The sequence below is a fragment of the Thalassophryne amazonica genome, chromosome 8 (assembly GCF_902500255.1).
Source record: "Thalassophryne amazonica chromosome 8, fThaAma1.1, whole genome shotgun sequence".
NCBI lineage: Eukaryota > Metazoa > Chordata > Actinopteri > Batrachoidiformes > Batrachoididae > Thalassophryne > Thalassophryne amazonica.
In genome coordinates, this window is record NC_047110.1 from 110357070 (window position 1) to 110376213 (window position 19144).

At 42.3% G+C, this 19144-nt stretch overlaps 1 protein-coding gene across 3 annotated transcripts in view; it reads left to right on the forward strand.

Annotated features, from left to right (window-relative positions):
- The first annotated feature begins 9222 nt into the window (after nt 1-9222).
- Nucleotides 9223-19144, forward strand: part of edc4 (enhancer of mRNA decapping 4) — an 86634-nt gene continuing 76712 nt past the window's right edge. For all 3 annotated transcript variants that reach the window (XM_034177262.1, XM_034177264.1, XM_034177263.1), the window contains exons 1-2: nt 9223-9427; nt 18937-19099. In XM_034177262.1, coding sequence (XP_034033153.1) covers nt 9340-9427; nt 18937-19099 — 251 coding nt within the window. In that variant the 5' untranslated portion in view covers nt 9223-9339. The remainder of the gene's footprint in view (nt 9428-18936; nt 19100-19144) is intronic.

Sequence of the window (19144 nt, forward strand, 5' to 3'; positions counted from 1 at the left end):
AACACTTTGGCTTTTGGAAAGGGTGCCATGACATAGGTTGTCCTGCAGAGCATGTGCCGATGCCATTATTTACAATGTTGTCAAGCATGGCTGGGACCACCATTGCCCTTTGGTCACATCAGCTACAAGAGACAGAGGCAAAGCAACCAGCTGCCATTCATTGTCAATCAGTGGGTGTTAGCAAAAGACACAAGTGCTCACTATACCACCAGCTGGGCAGTGGCAAAACAGACTTTGTCTATTTTATCCAAACACTGAGCAATGTGACAGTGATTGCCACTCCAAGTGCAGGCACCTTGGCGTTCACTGGTTGATTGGTTTATATTTAGTTATTTATAATAAAGTTATTGATTAAACTAAAACATGAATACTCAATTATATTTCTTTGTCATAAGGGTTTGATTTCTCCCTTATATTGGTGTCTGTCCACCAAAAAAAGCCATACCGGTCGGGCTCTACTACTTATTGATTGTAGTTTGATGGAGTAAACTGCACGTTGGCTTTGGATTCAGGCAAATAGTCACTGCTGGACTTGAAATACAGAATTTAAAATGTTCAGACATAACAAATGGTCCAATTTTGTGTCATCAGATTAGTCAGACTCCAGTTACTGAACAACAAGAAAACATTTTTTTAAAATGGACTGCATTTATATAGCGCTTTTCCATCTTCATCAGACGCTCAAAGCGCTTTACACATCAATGCATCACATTCACCCTGATGTGAGGCTGCTGCCATGCAAGGTACAGTAGTCAGCTTTTGAGTACATTTCTTATTGTTACATGGGAAACAAGGTACCAGTAGATTCTCACAAATCCAACAAGACCAAGCATTCATGATATGCACACTCTTAAGGCTATGAAATTGGGCTATTAGTAAAAAAAAAAAAAAGTAGAAAAAGGGGTGTTCACAATAATAGTAGTGTGGCATTCAGTCAGTGAGTTTGTCAGTTTTGTGGAACAAACAGGTGTGAATCAGGTGTCCCCTATTTAAGGATGAAGCCAGCACCTGTTGAACATGCTTTTCTCTTTGAAAGCCTGAAGAAAATGGGACGTTCAAGACATTGTTCAGAAGAACAGTGTAGTTTGATTAAAAAGTTGATTGGAGAGGGGACAACTTAATACGTAGGTGAAAAAAAATTATAGGCTGTTCAACTACAATGATCTCCAAAGCTTTAAAATGGACAAAAAAACCAGAGACGTGTGGAAGAAAACAGAAAACAACCATCAAAATGGATAGAAGAATAACCAGAATGGCAAAGGCTCACCCATTGATCAGCTCCAGGATGATCAAAGACAGTCTGGAGTTACCTGTAAGTGTTGTGACAGAAGACGCCTGTGTAAAGCTAATTTATTTGCAAGAATCCCCCGCAAAGTCCCTCTGTTAAATAAAAGACGTGCAGAAGAGGTTACAATTTGCCAAAGAACACATTATACAATATTTTGTGGACTGATGAGAGTAAAATTGTTCTTTTTGGGTCCAAGGGCCGCAGACAGTTTGTGAGACGACCCCCGAACTCTGAATTCAAGCCACAGTTCACAGTGAAGCATGGTGGTGCAAGAATCATGATATGGGCATGTTTCCCCTACTATGGTGTTGGGCCTATATATCGCATACCAGGTATCATGGATCAGTTTGGATATGTCAAAATACTTGAAGAGGACATGCCCTTGAAATGGGTGTTTCAACAAGACAATGACCCCAAGCACACTAGTAAACAAGCAAAATCTTGGTTCCAAACCAACAAAATTAATGCCTCGCAGATGTGAAGAAACCATGAAAAACTGTGGTTATACAACTAAATACTAGTTTAGTGATTCACAGGATTGCTAAAAAAAGCAGTTTGAACATAATAGTTTGGAGTTTGTAGCGTCAACAGCAGATGCTACTATTATTGTGAACACCCCCTTTTCTACTTTTTTTTACTAAGAACCCAATTTCATAGCCTTAAGAGTGTGCATATCATGAATGCTTGGTCTTGTTGGATTTGTGAGAATCTACTGAATCTACTGGTACCTTGTTTCCCATGTAACAATAAGAAATATACTCAAAACCTGGATTAATCTTTTTACTCGTAGTTGCATTCTGAACACTACTGTACTCACTGCACACCGGGAGCAACTAGGGGATTAAAGACCTTACTCAAGGGCCCTTGGTGATTTTCTGGTCTCAAGCCCAACACTTAACCACTTGACCATCACCTCCCCTTTATAGTGGTGTTAAAAATGGTGGATGTGAAAATGTGGCACATACAACTGCAAAAAGCATCTATTCATTTTAAAGTTTTTTTTTTTTTTTTGCAGACCAATTGAGATAATGGATTATGAAAATCATCAGTTGCTGCCCCATTGACAGTTATTGTCCCAGTTTGCTGGACTTGCAGTGAATAATCAGTTTTACAGCCAGTTTTCTTTTGGCAAATGAAGATGAGAATGAGTCTAAAGCGGGGATCCATCAAGACAACTCTGAAAGTTTCAGGCTTCTGTGGTTGGGGTTGTGGAATTGTGCAGAGCACTCAGCTGCAAATGTGTACCGGCCTTGGCTGGGGAAGTAACCTATGATGGTCTGGGGTTTCGTCCAAGGGGAGACACTGTTAACTGCTTCATGTTGCTGTGTCTGAAAATAAGAAGTGGCACTAATGAGCATTGGAGCCAGTGTAGGACTTGCATTTTGTTTGATGACTTGAAACCCTGTAACTGGTGATGCAACAGAACAGTCCAATTACACTCACAAGCCTATAACTCCTTCAGAGTTGTGGTTGTCTTGGTGGCTTCCTTCACCACTGAACCCTGTAGCCCCTTCAGAGTTACTGGTGGCTTCCGTAACGACAAAATCCTGTAACTCCAAAATTACGGTTGTCTTGGTGGCTTCCCTCACCACAGAAACCTCTCGCCCCTTCAGAGTTACTGGTGGCTTCCCTCACTAGTCTCGTGGAGTCACACAGTTCTTGAGAACTGACTGCTCCAGACAGGTTTTCTGAACCGTTTTTGATATATATATATATATATATATATATATATGATATGATATGATATGATTCATGTAGAAGAAGTGCAAGAGGTTTGGTGACTTGTAAATGTGTTCATTCACTGACTAAGCATTTTTCTTTATTGGTAATTACTGGACATTTGCATTCTCTAATCCAGATGATCCCATGGTAATTTCTGAGCACAGTTAGTTTTCTGTACTTACTAGTGAGCAGTGCTGATGATCCTGAGCTGTTTACCACTGTCCAGATTCAGACATAACTCACCCACCCCACTACTCTGGTTTTGGAGCATACTTGACTTAAGTCCAAGATCTCCATGGTGTTGCTTTGCTGAGCTGCCACATGTTTGAGGAGCAGCAGTCAGGTTCATGTTGCAGAAAGTGTTAATACCCTGTTAGAACCAAACACCCACACAACACGACAGAGCAGCTTGATGCTGTGTTTGAGGTCGACGCCACTCTTCTGGCTGCCGGAGTGACTTTGAGGCTTAATGTGTGAGAGGTGTCTATTCTTCAAGGAAAAGAGAAAGGTGGTGAAGACCATCAAAGAAAGCATCTATGTCTGTTTTACCATTAAAGGTTTGCTTTGTACCTCTTCAAACTGATGGGGGGCAGATGGGTAACCTCCACCTGCAGATTGTCATTTTGTCAAATATCCTTTCCCACATTTAAGCCCTACAACACATTCCAAAAAAAGCAGTATCCATGAATGGCTGGGTTTTTGAGGTGCAAAGATGAGCAGAAGATCTCTAGTTTGTCAGCTAATATGAGAAAATTATTGAAGTGTTTAAAACAGTAATGTCCTTTAAAGAAAGATTGGATGAGATTTGCAGATTTCTCCCTCTATAGTGGATAATAAACAATTCAAATCTGGGGGATTTTCAGTGGGCAAAGGGCAAAGGTGCAAGCTTAAAAACACCTGTAATCTCCAATCCTTCAGGTGCCACTGCATCAAGAAAAGTCATTCATCAGTAGCTGATATAACCACACATGGGCAAATATTTACTTTGGGAAATCTTTGTCAAGCTCTAGGATATGGAGTTACATTCATAAGTGCCACTTAAGACTTTAATGTGCAAAAAAATGTACAGAAGTGGAGTTGACTTCTCTGGACTTGGAGGTATCTGGGTTGGACTCACAATATGTGTACGATGGTCAGAGGAATTAATGTTCCAGGGGCCTCGTGTACAAAGCGCGCTTGTGCACAAAAACGTGGCGTACATCAGTCTCCATGCCAACATTCAGATGTGCATAAGTGAAATGACTGGAAAGGTGTGGTGCGTCACGCAACATTCATGGCTGGTGTACGTGCCATTCTGCAGCTGTTGTTCCACTACTGACATATCTGCACATTTCAGTGTGGCCTTTTATTGTGGCCAGTCTAAGGCACACCTGTGCAATAATCATGCTGTCTAATCAGCATCTCGATGTGCCACACCTGTGAGGTGGGATGGATTATCTCGGCAAAGGAGAAGTGCTCACTAACACATTTAGATTTGTGAACAGTATTTGAGAGAAATAGGTCTTTTGTATAGAAAATGTTTTAGATCTTTGAGTTCAGCTCATGAAAAACTGGTTGCAAAAACAAAAGTGTTGCATTAAAGTTTTGGTTCAGTGTATGTCTGACCATGTCGGACGAATGTTGATCTTTTTCTTAAAGTAACTGCGTGTATCTCAATGTCAACCATGTCTTAACAAATGTACGTTTTATCTGTTAAAACTATGTAAGAGTAAGAAGATCTCCTTGTACATCCCACCTTCAAATACAGCCTCATATGACCATCCATGAAAAATCTACTTAAGCTCCCAATTTTCTACAGGAGTACAAACTTCTTATGGGCACTACACTTAGTCATACTGTCAGCTACCTTGCATCTAATATGTTTTTTTTACTACACTATGTGTGCATTGCTCTGAACCTCAGCATTTACACACGGACACACTCATTTAATTTTTCGATTTACATTGCGGTGAGCTGCGTGAGAGAACAGTGACCCAGTCACAGCTTTCACTGTTTTGCACACTGCCTCTAAAAGTGCTTTAATTAATTTGCACACACAACAGCACAGACAATGAGGTACGTCATCAAACACATTACACCTCACACTTATGGTACCGTCAGCATGACATAACCAAACTATTTGAATAAATTTGCATATTCAGATGAAGTCGTAGCCAGGGAGGACTTTGGTGCATGTGCATGTGTGCTCAATTCCATTTTGACTGGGATATACAAACTGAACATGCGTGGATCCCTGCCCACACACACTTTGATACATCTGAATTTTTTTGCTGTGAGCTACGTTTCAGTAGGAAATCCTTGCAAGTTTTTGTAAGTAAGTAAGGTTTATTTATATAGCACCTTTCAAGATAGAAATCACAGAGTGCTTCACATAAGAACAGAGAAATTAAAAACAGCAGAAACATAAAACCAAAAAAACTAGGTAAAAGCCAGCCTATACAAAAGGGTCTTTAGCTTCACTTTAAATGTTTCAACAGAGTCCACGGAGCGTAGGTCCAAAGGCAATGCATTCCATATTTTAGGTGCCACCACCTCGAAAGCACAGTCTCCCCTGGTCTTCAGTCTTGTCCTAGGCACAACCAATAGGCCCAGGTCCGAAGACCTCAGAGACCTACTTGTCACATATGGATGTAATAGCTCGGTGATATAAGATGGCGTTTGACCATGCAGAGCTCTAAAAGTCAGTACTAGAATTTTAAATTGGAGTCTGAAATGGGTGGGGAGCCAGTGCAAGGAGGAGAGGATTGGGTTATATGTGACCTCTTTGATGACCTCGTCAGCAGCCTCGCAGCCGCATTCTGAACCGTTTGTAAGCGGTCCAAAGAGGACTTGCTAAGGCTAAAAAATAGAGAGTTACAGTAATCCAAACGTGATGACACAAATGCATGAATGATCATCTCCATCTCTGCCCGAGACACAATGCTGCGCAGACGGGCAATGTTGCGCAAATGGAAAAAACAAGACTGTGCCAGGCAGGTAACATACGCGTCAAAATTGAGGGAGTGATCGAACGTAACACCCAAGTTCCTCACTGCTGAGTGAACAAAAGGGGCCAGAGAACCAATATTCCCAACCACAGTGGGAACAAACTCATCAGGGGCACAAACAAGGACCTCAGTCTTTACTATATTTAAGGACAAATAGTTGGCCGCCATCCAGTCACCAATAACCTCAACACAGTTCTGAAGAGCAGATACCCTAGAGACTGTTTGAGGAGTGAATGAGAAGTACAGCTGGATGACATCCGCATAACAGTGGTAGGAGACATCTTTAAAACTACTCAAGACATGACGAAGTGGGAGCAAATATAGAGCAAACAATACAGGTCCCAGAACAGAACCCTGAGGCACACCACAGGATAGCATGGCAGAGGAGGACATAAATTTACCAGCAGCAACAGCGAAAGTCCTGTGTGAAAGATAAGACAAAAACCAGTCCAGAGCAGACCCAGAAATGCCCACCCAAGTCCTTAGTCTCTCAACTAAGACTCCATGATCCACCGTGTCAAAAGCTGCAGAGAGATCCAAAAGGACAAGCACAGAATATTCACCTGCATCTCTGCGCATTAAAATATCATTTGAAACTCTGAGAAGGGCAGTTTCTGTAGAGCGCAAGTGGCGGAACCCAGACTGGAATTTATCAAGAATATTATGTTCAGCTAAAACCTCATTAAGCTGTTTGGCCACCACTTTCTCTAAGACTTTGGAAATAAAAGGCAACTTTGAAATTGGTCTAAAATTTTGAAGGAGTGAAGTATCAGCATTAGGCTTTTTTAAAAGAGGGTGAATAACTGCCTGTTTAAAATACTGAGGGACATAGCCGGAAAGCAGTGATCTATTTATTATCAATAAGACAACCGGGCCAATAGAATGGAAGACCTTTTTAAAAAAGGAGGCAGGGACGATATCAAGTGGGCAGGAGGAAGGTTTCAATCTGTCCACCAGACCAGTGAGCTCTTTCAGTGATATAGGTTTAAAACTATCCAGAACTGATGGCCGGGTAAGATAGGGAACAGAAGAAGAAAGAGAGGGATTAATATTTGCCCTGATATCACGAATTTTGCTGATAAAAAAAGGACAAAAAATTGTCAGTCTTCATTTGACTGAATGATAGCAGCAGGAGATGCAGGTGTAACAATGTCTCTGATTGTGTCAAACAAAATTTTTTGGATTCCGTTGGCTGTTAGAAATTAAAGTGGAAAAATAAGCAGCCCTCGCATCTTTCACCATATTATTAAAAGAGATTAAAAGCTCCTTTAAATGGAGGTGGACCTGGAGCTTTGTAGATTTCCACAACCGCTCCACTTTCCACATGATCTCTTAACTGTCATTCATCCAGGGGGAGGAGTTATTCAGAGGGGCGTGTCTGGTTTTAAAAGGAGCCACTCTGTCCAAAATTGAGAGACAATGATGATTAAAAGAATTAACTAAAATATCAACATCATCTGAACTAAACAACTCATCAAGGTTAAAAGCAGCAGAAAATACATCTGCAGTAAAATGATTAAAAATGCGAGAGCAGATCACAGGAGGAGCAGACGGACAATCCAGATTAAGAGACAAATTAAAAAGAATACAAACATGATCAGAAATAAAAATATCCTCAGAATAAATAGACTCAATATTAAGACCCAGAGTAAAAACAAGATCTAAAACATGACCTTTGCTGTGTGTGGGGCCAGACACGTGTTGGATCAAGTTGAAAGATTCCATCAGACTGATGAATTTAGCAGCAGATTTATCAGAAGCATCATCAACATGGAAATTAAAATCACCAACAATTAAAAGTCTGGACAGCTTGAGAGTTGTAGATAAAAAGTCACTAAACTCCTTGAGGAAGGAAGTGCATTGACCAGGTGGACGATATATTAAAACACGATAAAAAGGATTAGTTCTCCCAACTTTTAAAATCAGTGATTCAAAAGATGGAAACGATTCTGAACTCACACGTCGACACACAAAGCTGCTCCTCCAGACCGCAGCAAGTCCTCCACCACGTCCACACAAACGTGGCGAGCTGAAGAATCGGAAATTTTTGGGACAGAGTTCAATGAGGGGGGCGTGTTCTATTTCCCTCTGCCAGGTTTCAGTTAGAAACAAAAATTCCAGGTCCTTGGAGCGAATATAATCATTCAAAATGAAAGTCTTGTTAGCAACGGAGCGTGCATTTAACAGCGCCATCCTGAGAGGAGCTGCAGCTGGATTCTCCACAGCAGACTGCTGGGGGAAGGCACACAGGACCCTGGTTGTACATGAGGCTCCAGATCTTTTTGGAAGAAAATGCTGCCATGTGCTCCATGCCAGAGGTGAAAAGGACCCTCCAGACTCTTATCAGCCAACAAGTCCAAAAGCCAGGTTCTGCCATGGTTGTGAGGGTTGTGTCAGTGCCCTTGGAGGAGGTCATTAACACTTTTGTGAGGGCAGCGTTAATGCAGAAATGTACATTGAGATTTTAGCACAATGTATGCTGATGCACGATGACATCTTTTTCAACACGATGATGCAAAACCACGTTCAGCACACATTACAAAGGCATGGCTGCAGAAGAAGTGGTTATGGGTACTGGACTGCCTTGCCTGCAGCTCTGATCTGTGTGGAAAATTTTGAAATAAAAAAATGCAACAATGACAACCCTGTAGTTGCACACCTTAAGATGTCTTGTATTAAGAATGGGACAAAGCAACACCTGGATGGCTTCAGCACTTGGTATCTTTCTGCGGCACGGTGGCGTAGTGGTTAGCACTAGTGCCTCACAGCAAGAAGGTCGTGGGTTCGCTTCCTGTTTCCAGTTTGCATGTTCTCCCTGTGTCGGTGTGGGCTCTCCCACAATCAAAAACCTGCTTATGTATGGTCTGCTCCTTTCTCTGCCACTGACAACGCAGCGTCTCTACATCTGGAGTTGGTACCCGGGCGCCAGACTGTGGCTGCACACTGCTCCTAGAGGTTGGATTGTGTCTAACTGACGATGGTTAAATGCAGGGGACAAATTTCGTTGTAGATACAATGACAATTCTATTTCTATAAAAAAAAACACCTCTTTGCAGCACCTCTCAAGCTCCATAAGGTTGGAAGGGGAGCCGTTCCCTATTTCTAAAATTTGGATTGTCGATCAAATTTGAGCTTTTGTGTCTCGTTATGCCCATTCCAAACCGCTAGGGGCAGCAACGTTCCACACAGCAACTAGTCTGACTGCTCGTAGCCAGAAGAAGAAGTCGGAACCAATGAGCTGCGTCGACAGCGATTCCAGTCGGAAGTTTAGACGGTTGCTGAGGAAGAAGTGATCCCTGAGTGACACATTTTTCTTAAATTAACTCAGTTTTACCTGCACCCATGGCGTCCAGTTCCAACATGGACATCGAGGGTGCGACTCAGCATCTGCGGGATATCCTCAAACTCGACCGGCCTGGGAGCAGCACCGGTAAATCAGAGCGGGATTTAAAAAGCAGCTGCAGGCCGCAGCAGCTAGTGGCCCGTTAGCCAGCTAGCATGAGACTCTAACGCGCTGTTGAAACTACAGTCGAGAAACTTTATAATGCTTGTTTTCTGTTAGTTTACACATATATATATATATATATATATTTGGTAGCAAAATATCATCATGTAATAAGAAAATATTGAATGTGGAAAAAAGAAAGCGATTTTTTTTTAAAATGCTACGCCGTGTGGCGTTAGCTGCGTTTGTTAGCTCGCTAAAGGTGAACATTTTGCACATGACGTCTCGGGAAAAATATCTGAAATAGTTTAACTTTAACCTCCAGATTTGTGACTCCAAAGTAATAACCTCTCCCTTCTTTAAACTTGTTTTATTGAAATGTTGAAGAAAGTGCGTATGTCCGTAACAGATTTTCAGGCTTTAATATGTTCGTGCGCGTGCATGGTCTTACAGAGTTGACAGTCACCTAGATGCTTATTTTCAGGTCGATAAAAAGCCGCACAGTGACGTTTTTTGTTGTCATTTTGCTGTTGCACAACATCACAGTGAAGTTTAAATGAAACAAGCTGTGCTTGTCATGCAGACTTTGAGCTTGAAGTCAAGGATTTGATTTGGTAGTAAAAGTAACATGGGAGAAAATAATCCCAGAGGTTAACACAAGAAAACTGCTCCTCAGAGTTAAAAAAGTCATGCTAAGCATTTAGGAGTAATCATTTTTGTGTTCTTCCATTTTCAGGGCTGTTAAGTAATTAGACAAACTGAATCCAGTGGCTTTGCATTTCCATAAATTCACTGCCATTTCCCCATAAAGCAATTTCCGGTAAAGATGAAAGAAACGGTGGTCACAGAAGGTGCCCGTTGTCTGAAAAGAAGGAAAGTGGTTAATGCAGTTTGGGTTTTTTTTGTTGTTTTTTTTTTTTTGATGCTCTATTGTACCACAACTCGTGGGAAGGATAATGTGCTTGGAATCAAGAGATCACACTACAGATTCCCACACAAAGAACCAACAACTAGCAAACCAGAAGCTGTCCCTCGCAGGTCTCTTATGAAATCATGCACTCGAGATGTGATATTTCAAAATGTGCAGCCACTGGTACAATTACTGTTAATAGTAATTTTCACTTTTACAGCTCCCCCATCCCTTGTTGTTATTATTATTATTATTTCTTTTAATTTGTTTTTTAAAAAGCTAGTTGATGGATACATCAATGTTTCTAAGTAGATGAATGTCTGAGATTTTTTTTTTTACTTCAATCATTTAAAAAAAAAAAAGGCTGGTATTGATACGGTATACACTAACATTGAATTGTTATTAGGAAAGCACCTATTGTTACTTAAATGGCATACAGTTGTATGCAAAAGTTTGGACACCCCTGATAATTTTCATGATTTTTCCTTTATACATCATTGGTTGTCTGGATCAGAAATTTCAGTTAAATATATCATAGAGCAGATGGATTTGAGAAGTAAAATGAAGTTCTAATATTTACAGAAAGTGTGCAATAATTATTTAAACAAAATTGGGCAGGTGCATAAATTTTGGCACCCTTGTCATTGTATTGATTTGAATACATTTAGCACTAATTAAGCTCATTGACCCTTGACCTCCTTACACAGGTGAATCCAATCATGAGAAAGGTGGCCATTTGCAAATGTTTCTCCTCTTTGCATCTCTTCTAATGAGTGGCAACATGGGAGCTTCTAGACAACTTTCAAATGACCTGAAAACAAAGATTGTTCAACATCATGGTGTAGGGAAGTTTACAAAAAGCTATCTCAGAGATTTCAGCTGTCAATTTCCACTGTGAGGAACATAGTGAGGAAATGGAAGACCACAGGCACAGTACTAGTTAAGGCCTGAAGTGGCAGGCCAAGAAAAATCTCAGGTAAGCTGAAGCGAAGGATTGTGAGAACAGTCATAGTCAACCCACAGACCTGCTCCAAAGACCTACAACATGATCTTGCTGCAGATGGTGTCTCTGTGCATCGTTCAACTATACAGCACACTTGGCACAAAGAGATGCAGTGTGATGCTGTAATTAGGGATGCACCGATCCACAATTTTCCACTTCTGATCCGATCCTGATAACCTGAATTTGGATATCTGCAGATACCGATACTTTTCAGATCTGATACCAGAGCTCTATTTGCTTTAATATTATTATCATTATTGTTGATTTTATGAGGATTTTCTTAAAAAGCAGACCTAAAAGTTCAGCAGCGATTTGCCAGAAGGTGTATCTAAGATGAAAGCCTAGATTTGATGTTTTAGTAAAAGAATTAAGTACTTTTATTTTTTTATAGACTTTTATAGCCTTATTTTTATAGACTAAACAGAAAAGGCAACACACTCTCTCTCTCTCTCTCTCTCTCTCCTTCTCAATTTTCAATTTCAGTGTAGCTTTATTTATATGGGAGACATATGTTTACATTGTCAAAGCAAGTATTAGAGTAAAAATTTAAAATTAAGTCCTCTCTCTGCCTGTCTGTTTCTCTCTGTCTATCTCTATCTCTGCCTGTCTCTCTCATTTGCTCTCTCTCTCCCTCTCTCTTGCTTTCTCTCTCCCTCTGTCTCGCACTCTCTCTTTCTTTCTCTCTTGCTGTTTTCTCCCTTTTCCCTTTCAGCGGACAGAATCTCTGTTCGGCTTCTCCTCCTCAGCTACACACTGAGCTGGCTCTTCACAGCCTCGAGACAGTGAAGCGGCTAACTTTTTAGCACACATTTTCAGCAACAATTCAGTTAATTTTAGGGTAGGTAATGTGTATATATATGTATGTATATATGGGGTGGGCGTTTATAAACTTTGCTTCTGCTCACCCCCTTTTTGATCACATGTCACTGTGGAATTATCTTGTATATCAGTTTTTGTTATTGACGAGTTGTGTGCCAAATAAATAAGTTAAAGTTCAATTTTTCGGAAAATCCGTGCTTGAAGAACAGACAATTTGAACCATAGAGCCGCGCAGATCTTTGCCACTAACCGCAGCTAGAACACTGCGGAAGAGAGCTCTCTCAAACAGCCCAGCTTCAAAAACCTCCCTCTCTCCTCCCCCCTTCTTCTTCTTCTTTGTCCTTCGGCTGTTCCCGTTAGGGGTCGCCACAGCAGATCAATCGTTTCCATCTCATCCTGTCCTCTGTATCTTCCTCTGTCACACCAACCACCTGCATGTCCTCCCTCAGCACATCCATGAACCTCCTTTTTGGTCTCCCTCTTTTCCTCCTGCCTGGTGGATCCATCCTCAGCATCCTTCTCCCTATATACCCTGGGTCCCTCCTCTGCACATGTCCAAACCATCTCAATCTCGCCTCCCTGACTTTGTCTCCAAACCGTCCCACCTGAGCTGTCCCTCTGATATGTTCATTCCTAATCTTGTCCATTCTTCTCACTCCCAAAGAGAATCTCAACATCTTCAGCTCTGCCACCTCCAGCTCTGCCTCCTGTCTTTTTGTTAGTGCCACCGTCTCTAAACCATACAACATAGCTGGTCTCACTACTGTTTTGTAAACTTTCCCCTTCACTCTTGCTGATATTCTTTGGTCACAAATCACTCCTGCCACCTTTCTCCACCCACTCCACCCTGCCTGCACTCTCTTCTTCACCTCTCTACCACACTCTCCATTACTTTGAACAGTTGACCCCAAATATTTAAACTCATCTACTTTCACCACTTCTACTCCTTGTAACTGCACTATTCCACTGGGCTCCCTCTCATTCACACACATGTACTCAGTCTTGCTTCCACTGACTGTCATTCCCCTTCTCTCCAAAGCATATCTCCACTTCTCCAGACTAGACTCAACTTGCTCTCTACTCTCACTACAGATCACAATGTCATCTGCAAACATCATAGTCCATGGGGACTCCAGTCTGATCTCATCCGTCAACCTGTCAATCACCACTGCAAACAAGAAAGGACTCAGAGCTGATCCTTGGTGTAATCCCACATCCACCTTGAATGAGTCTGTCATTCCGACTGCGCATCTCACCGCTGTCACACTATTCTTGTACATGTCCTGCACTACCCTAACATACTTCTCTGCCACTCCAGATGTCCTCATGCAATACCACAACTCTTCTCTTGGTACCCTATCATAAGCTTTTTCTAAGTCCACAAACACACAATGTAACTCTTTGTCCTTCTCTGTACTTTTCCAACAGTATTCTCAGAGCAAACATTGCATCTGTAGTGCTCTTTCTCGGCATGAAACCATATTGCTGCTCACAGATCTTCACCTGTTTTCTAAGCGTAGCTTCTACTGCTCTTTCCCATAACTTCATGCTGTGGCTGATCAGCTTTATGCCTCTGTAGTTACTGCACCTCTGCACATCACCCTTGTTCTTGAAGATAGGAACCAGCACACTTCGTCTCCACTCCTCAGGCATCCTTTCACTATCCAAGATTTTATTAAACAATCTGGTTAGAAACTCTACTGCCATCTCTCCTAGACATTTCCATGCCTCCACTGGAATGTCATCTGGACCAACTGCCTTTCCACTCTTCATCCTCTTCATAGCAGCCCTCACTTCTTCCTTGCTAATCTCTTGTACTTCCTGATTTACTCTCACCACATCATCCAGCCTTTTCTCTCGCTCATTTTCTTTATTCATCAGCTCTTCAAAATATTCCCTCCACCTTCTCAGCACACACTTCTCACTTGTCAGCACATTACCATGTGCATCTTTTACCACCCTAACCTGCTGCACATCCTTTCCAGCTCTGTCCCTTTGTCTGGCCAATCGGTACAAGTCCTTTTCTCCTTCCTTACTATTCAACTTCTTGTACAACTCGCAATATGCCTTTTCCTTTGCTTTTGCCACTTCTCTTTTCGCCTTACGCCGCATCTCCTTGTACTCCTGTCTACTTTCTTCATCTCTCCGACTATCCCAAAACTTTTTCGCCAACCTCTTTCTCCTTATGCTTTCCTGGACCTCTTCATTCCACCACCAAGTCTCCTTGTGTTCCTTCCACTGTCCAGATGTCATACCCAGTACTGCCCTAGCTGTCTCCCTCACCACATCTGCAGTACTTTTCCAGTTGTCCAAAATTGCTTCTCCTCCAACCAGTGCTTCTCTCACCTGCTCGCTAAATTTCACACAACAGTCTTCCTCCTTCAGCTTCCACCATCTGATCCTTTGTTGAGCTCTCACTCTCTTCTTCTTTACCTCTAAAGTCATCCTACAAACAACCATCCTATGCTGTCTAGTGACACTCTCCTGCTACCACCTTACAGTCTGTGATTTATTTTAGCTTGCATCTCCTATAAAGAATGTAGTCCACCTGTGTGCACCTTCCTCCACTCCTATGTTACCCTGTGCTCCTCCCTTTTCTTAAAGTAGATATTCACCACAGCCATTTCCATCCTTTTTGCAAAATCAACTACCATCTGTCCTTCCCCATTCCTGTCCTTGATACCATATCTACCCCTTACTTCCTCATCACCTCTGTTCCCTTCACCAACATGCCCATTGAAGTCTGCTCCTATCACCACTCTTTCATGCTTGGGCACACTCTCCACCACCTCATCTAACACAAAGAGCAAATAACAGTAGTTGAGAGGATTCCCAGTGGCTCTTCTCTGGTATCGGAAAATGTCGCGGGTTGGATCGGTATTTTCCGATACGTGAATTACGGCGGTATCAGAACCCGATACCGATCCGGGATTGGATTGGTCCCATCCTTAGCTGTAATACAGAAGAAGCCTTTTCTGCATACATGCCACAAAGAGAGTCGCTTGAGGTATGCTCAAGCACATTTGGACAAGCCAGCTTCATTTTGGAATAAGGTGCTGTGGACTGCTCACTCACTCTCACTCATCTTCAACCACTTTTCCGGGTTCGGGCGTGGGGGCAACAGCTCCAGCAGGGGACCCCAGACTTCTCTTTCCTGTGCCACATTGACCACCTCCGACTGGGGGATCTCAAGGCCTTCCCAGGCCAGTGTGGAGATATAATCTCTCCACCTAGTCCTGGGTCTTCCCCTGGGTCTTCCCCTTGGTCTCCTCCCAGATGGAAGTGTCTGGAACACCTCCTCCCTAGGGAGGCACCCAGGAGGCATCCTTACCAGATGCCCGAACCACCTCAGCTGGCTCCTTTGAACACAAAGGAGCAGCGACTCTACTCCGAGCTCCCCACGGATAACTGAACTTCTCACCCTATCTCTAAGGGAAACACCAGCCACCCTCCTGAGGAAGCCCATTTTGGCTGCTTGTACCCGCGATCTTGTTCTTTCGGCCATGACTCGACCCTCATGACCACAGGTGACAGTAGGAACAAAGATTGACCAGTAGATCGAGAGCTTTGCCTGCTGTGGACTGATGAAACTAAAATTGAGTTATTTGGACATAACAAGGGGCAGTGTGCATGGCTATAAAGAACACAGCATTCCAATAAAGACGCTTGCTACCTACAGTAAAATTTGGAGGTGGTTCCATCATGCTGTGTGGCCAGTGCGGGTACTGGGAATCTTGTTACCGTCTGCTTTGTCAATATAGTATTTGCAGCCTCGGATTCGATGGTCACACCCTCTGTGTTTAAAGATGGTAACTCGGGAATTTGACATTCCCTCAGAAAAGGTCACTTTGCTAATTTACACTGCATTATGCCACGCTACAGACAATAAAAACATTTTGAAACTAGGACTGCAAGCAGTCATATACGGGCCCTCGTCTGCGCGACCGCCTACCCAGGCCAGTGGGTGCTATTGTGACCACATGTGGGCATGTGCATGCAGGAGCAACCACTCATCACACAGTAAAAATTCTAAACAACTCACACAGTGCATCAAGGAGTTATGACATGTTGATTGTTCATCCAGTAGGGGGCGCTCAGTGTACAAACAGAGGGGCCGGGTGTGGTTTCAAGGGGGCGGTATTGAGGCATTTTGCCCCGCCCATGGGCGTCGCCCCTATGAATTGTAAGAGGTTGTCGTGCTCGACGTGTATCAATTTTCATGATGATGTGACAAAATTAAAGCCGTCAAAAGGAAGAATGTAATTTCATGGCGAATGGGCAATATTCGGCACGCCGCCACACGGACGCCGTTACTTGTAACTTCACGGCGTTCATCGCCTACGTTCACCAATTTGTTCTGCATGTTTTAGAAGTGGAATGAAGTTGATTGGATTAAGCATGTGACATCAGGACCTCTTAAAGTAAAAATTGGACATTTCCCGCCACCACCGGGGGGCGCTATGGCGCAGGTGGGAACTTAAGATATGTAGACATTCAGGGCAGAGCCCTCATCATGTTCAGCAAGTTTGAAGGATCTACGATGAAGTATGTGGGCGTGACAGCCGTTCGAAGTGAAATGGCGTGCTCTGAAAAGCTCGCCAAAGTTTGACGACCCCTAGCAGCCACGCCTTTTGACTTAATTAGAATTGTGTTGTGATGATTTTGACCAAATTTGAAGACAATCGGATGAAAATCCCTAGGACGAGTTCGTTCAAATGTAAGTAGTGGAAATGGCCAAAAATGGCAAAAATTTGCTCAAAATCGAAACTTAAAATCAAAATGGCCAACTTCCTGTCGATATTTCACCATGACAGTAAGATACTTTTTTGTGCGTCCTGGCATGGTAAATATGTGTACCGAATTTCGTGAAGCTACGACGAAAAAAGCCCAATGAGGAGGGGCTTTGCTTTGGAAAATTTGTAGGGGGCGCTATTTCACGATTTTTCTGCGACCATGTGCGACGCCCCCAAAATATCGATTTTCGGATCTGGCCGGACAACTTTGGAAAGTTTGGTGAGTTTTTGAGCATGGGAAGAGGCCGAAATTTCGATTTCAAAAGTGATGATAATAATAATAATAAGAAGAAACAGCGCAATTACAATAGGGTCCTCGTAGGACGTTGCCTACTCGGGCCCTAAATATATTTCCTAAATTCTGGTACACAGGGAATAGCAATATAGGTGTTGACAATTGAGAACATACGCTTTCAAAATCAGCTCTTTTATTCTATATTTCAATGTAGAGATGGCAAGCATGGCCAAAAGTGGATCAATTTAAAAATTGTCTAAAGTTGTTCAGAACGTTTTATGGAGTAAAAAATGTTATGGGTCCAAATTTTTATCATTGTTCTTCACTTCTGGAAAGTTTCATGGAAATTGGTGATGGTCATCCAGCCAACTTCTCTTTTTTTTTTTTTTTTTTTTTTTTTTTTTTTTTTTTTGCATGATTTTCTCTGAAACTGCTCATTAATTCTTCAAGGAAAAAACATACAAAAACCTTGCAGGCACCATGTGGCAACTATTCTATTGAAAGGACAACTGAAAAACGCCTAAATTTACCTGCTGTCAGTAACACAATCTTTAACACACTGAAAACATTAAGGCTCTCAAAGTGCCAAAAATCAAATAAATAAAAGGCAATATATCTCACAACATTGTTTAAATCAAATAATGTCAAGTAAAAAAAGGGAAATATTCAAAGTCACATGCAGATTGCATTCAAATAAGCTATCATAAGTTACTTAATGAAAAATACCTGAGAGTGTGGCTTACTGTTTTGGGCATGAGCAAACACTGTTATGCATTGTCAAAGAAAAAGCAAGTGTTTGCCTTTCTTTCTTTAAGGTCCCAGTAGCACGTAGCGGAGCTCCAAGTGATAGAGCAGTCGGCGGAATCCGATGTCTCCCACCCCTGAGCAAGGCTGGTCATCTAACTTGATGAATTCCGTTATTTGTTGAGCCTTCTGACTGTTACGTTCATACGGACGAGTGTTGCTTGAGCGTGGACTGTGTTAGCTGCCGTCTGACTGTAGCTGCAGCTGTCTTTTCATTCTCTGCCATGAGCCTAGAAAACTCACCATACTCCGACAAGTGTTTGTTTGTTCTTTAAATGTCTGATTAAATTTGTTGTATTGAAGCATTTTACTTCCCCCACAAGGATGCAGCCTTTCCATCGCTCACAAACCGTATAAACGTTTCACGTGGCAGACATGTTTTTTGGGGGTTTGCTGTCATGCGGCTGCGCGATACTGCACGCAGGGCCGCCTCCTCTTTCTTCTTGTGAGTTTATTGGTAGATTGCAAACCAACACTGTGCCATCACCAACTGTTGGAAAGCATTAGTTACAGGTGATCAGTTTTTGTGATTGGCAGTGAAACATATTGATCGACAGAAGCAGATCACTTGCTTTTTACAGAAACTGGCTGATAATGATCGATGGCCAGTCGATCGGAGCACCACTACCCAAAGTAGGTTGATTTTGGAAGATTGCAAGTTGTTTTTAATTTATAGCCACAACCTCTAGGTGTTCTGAAGAGTTCTTGATTATTTATTTTTTTAAGAAATGAAGCATCACCTGAGCACTGGTACACAGCATTGGTCACAATCATTACAGTTTTAAATTTTTTAATTTACAAGTCTGGCTACTATAGATTCCAGCTCCACCCCCCCGTGACCCTTACTCGGAATAAGCTTTTGAAGATGAGTGAGTGAGTTTGACTACTGACTCCCAGCATAACTACTGCACACTCATTTGTTTTCCTCAGATGTGCCGTCAGGTGATGGTCAGAGGAAGCCTTCTTTTAATGGAGAGCTGAACGGGCTCTTGGGAGCAGCTGGTCTTCTCGGAGGCAGTGATCAGTCCACCATGGCAGAATCTGCAGGATCGGTGCCAGCAGACATCAACAACACTCAGGAGAGTCAGATAATGTGAGTGTGTGACAAATAGCTGATTATTGTTGCTGTAGATATTGT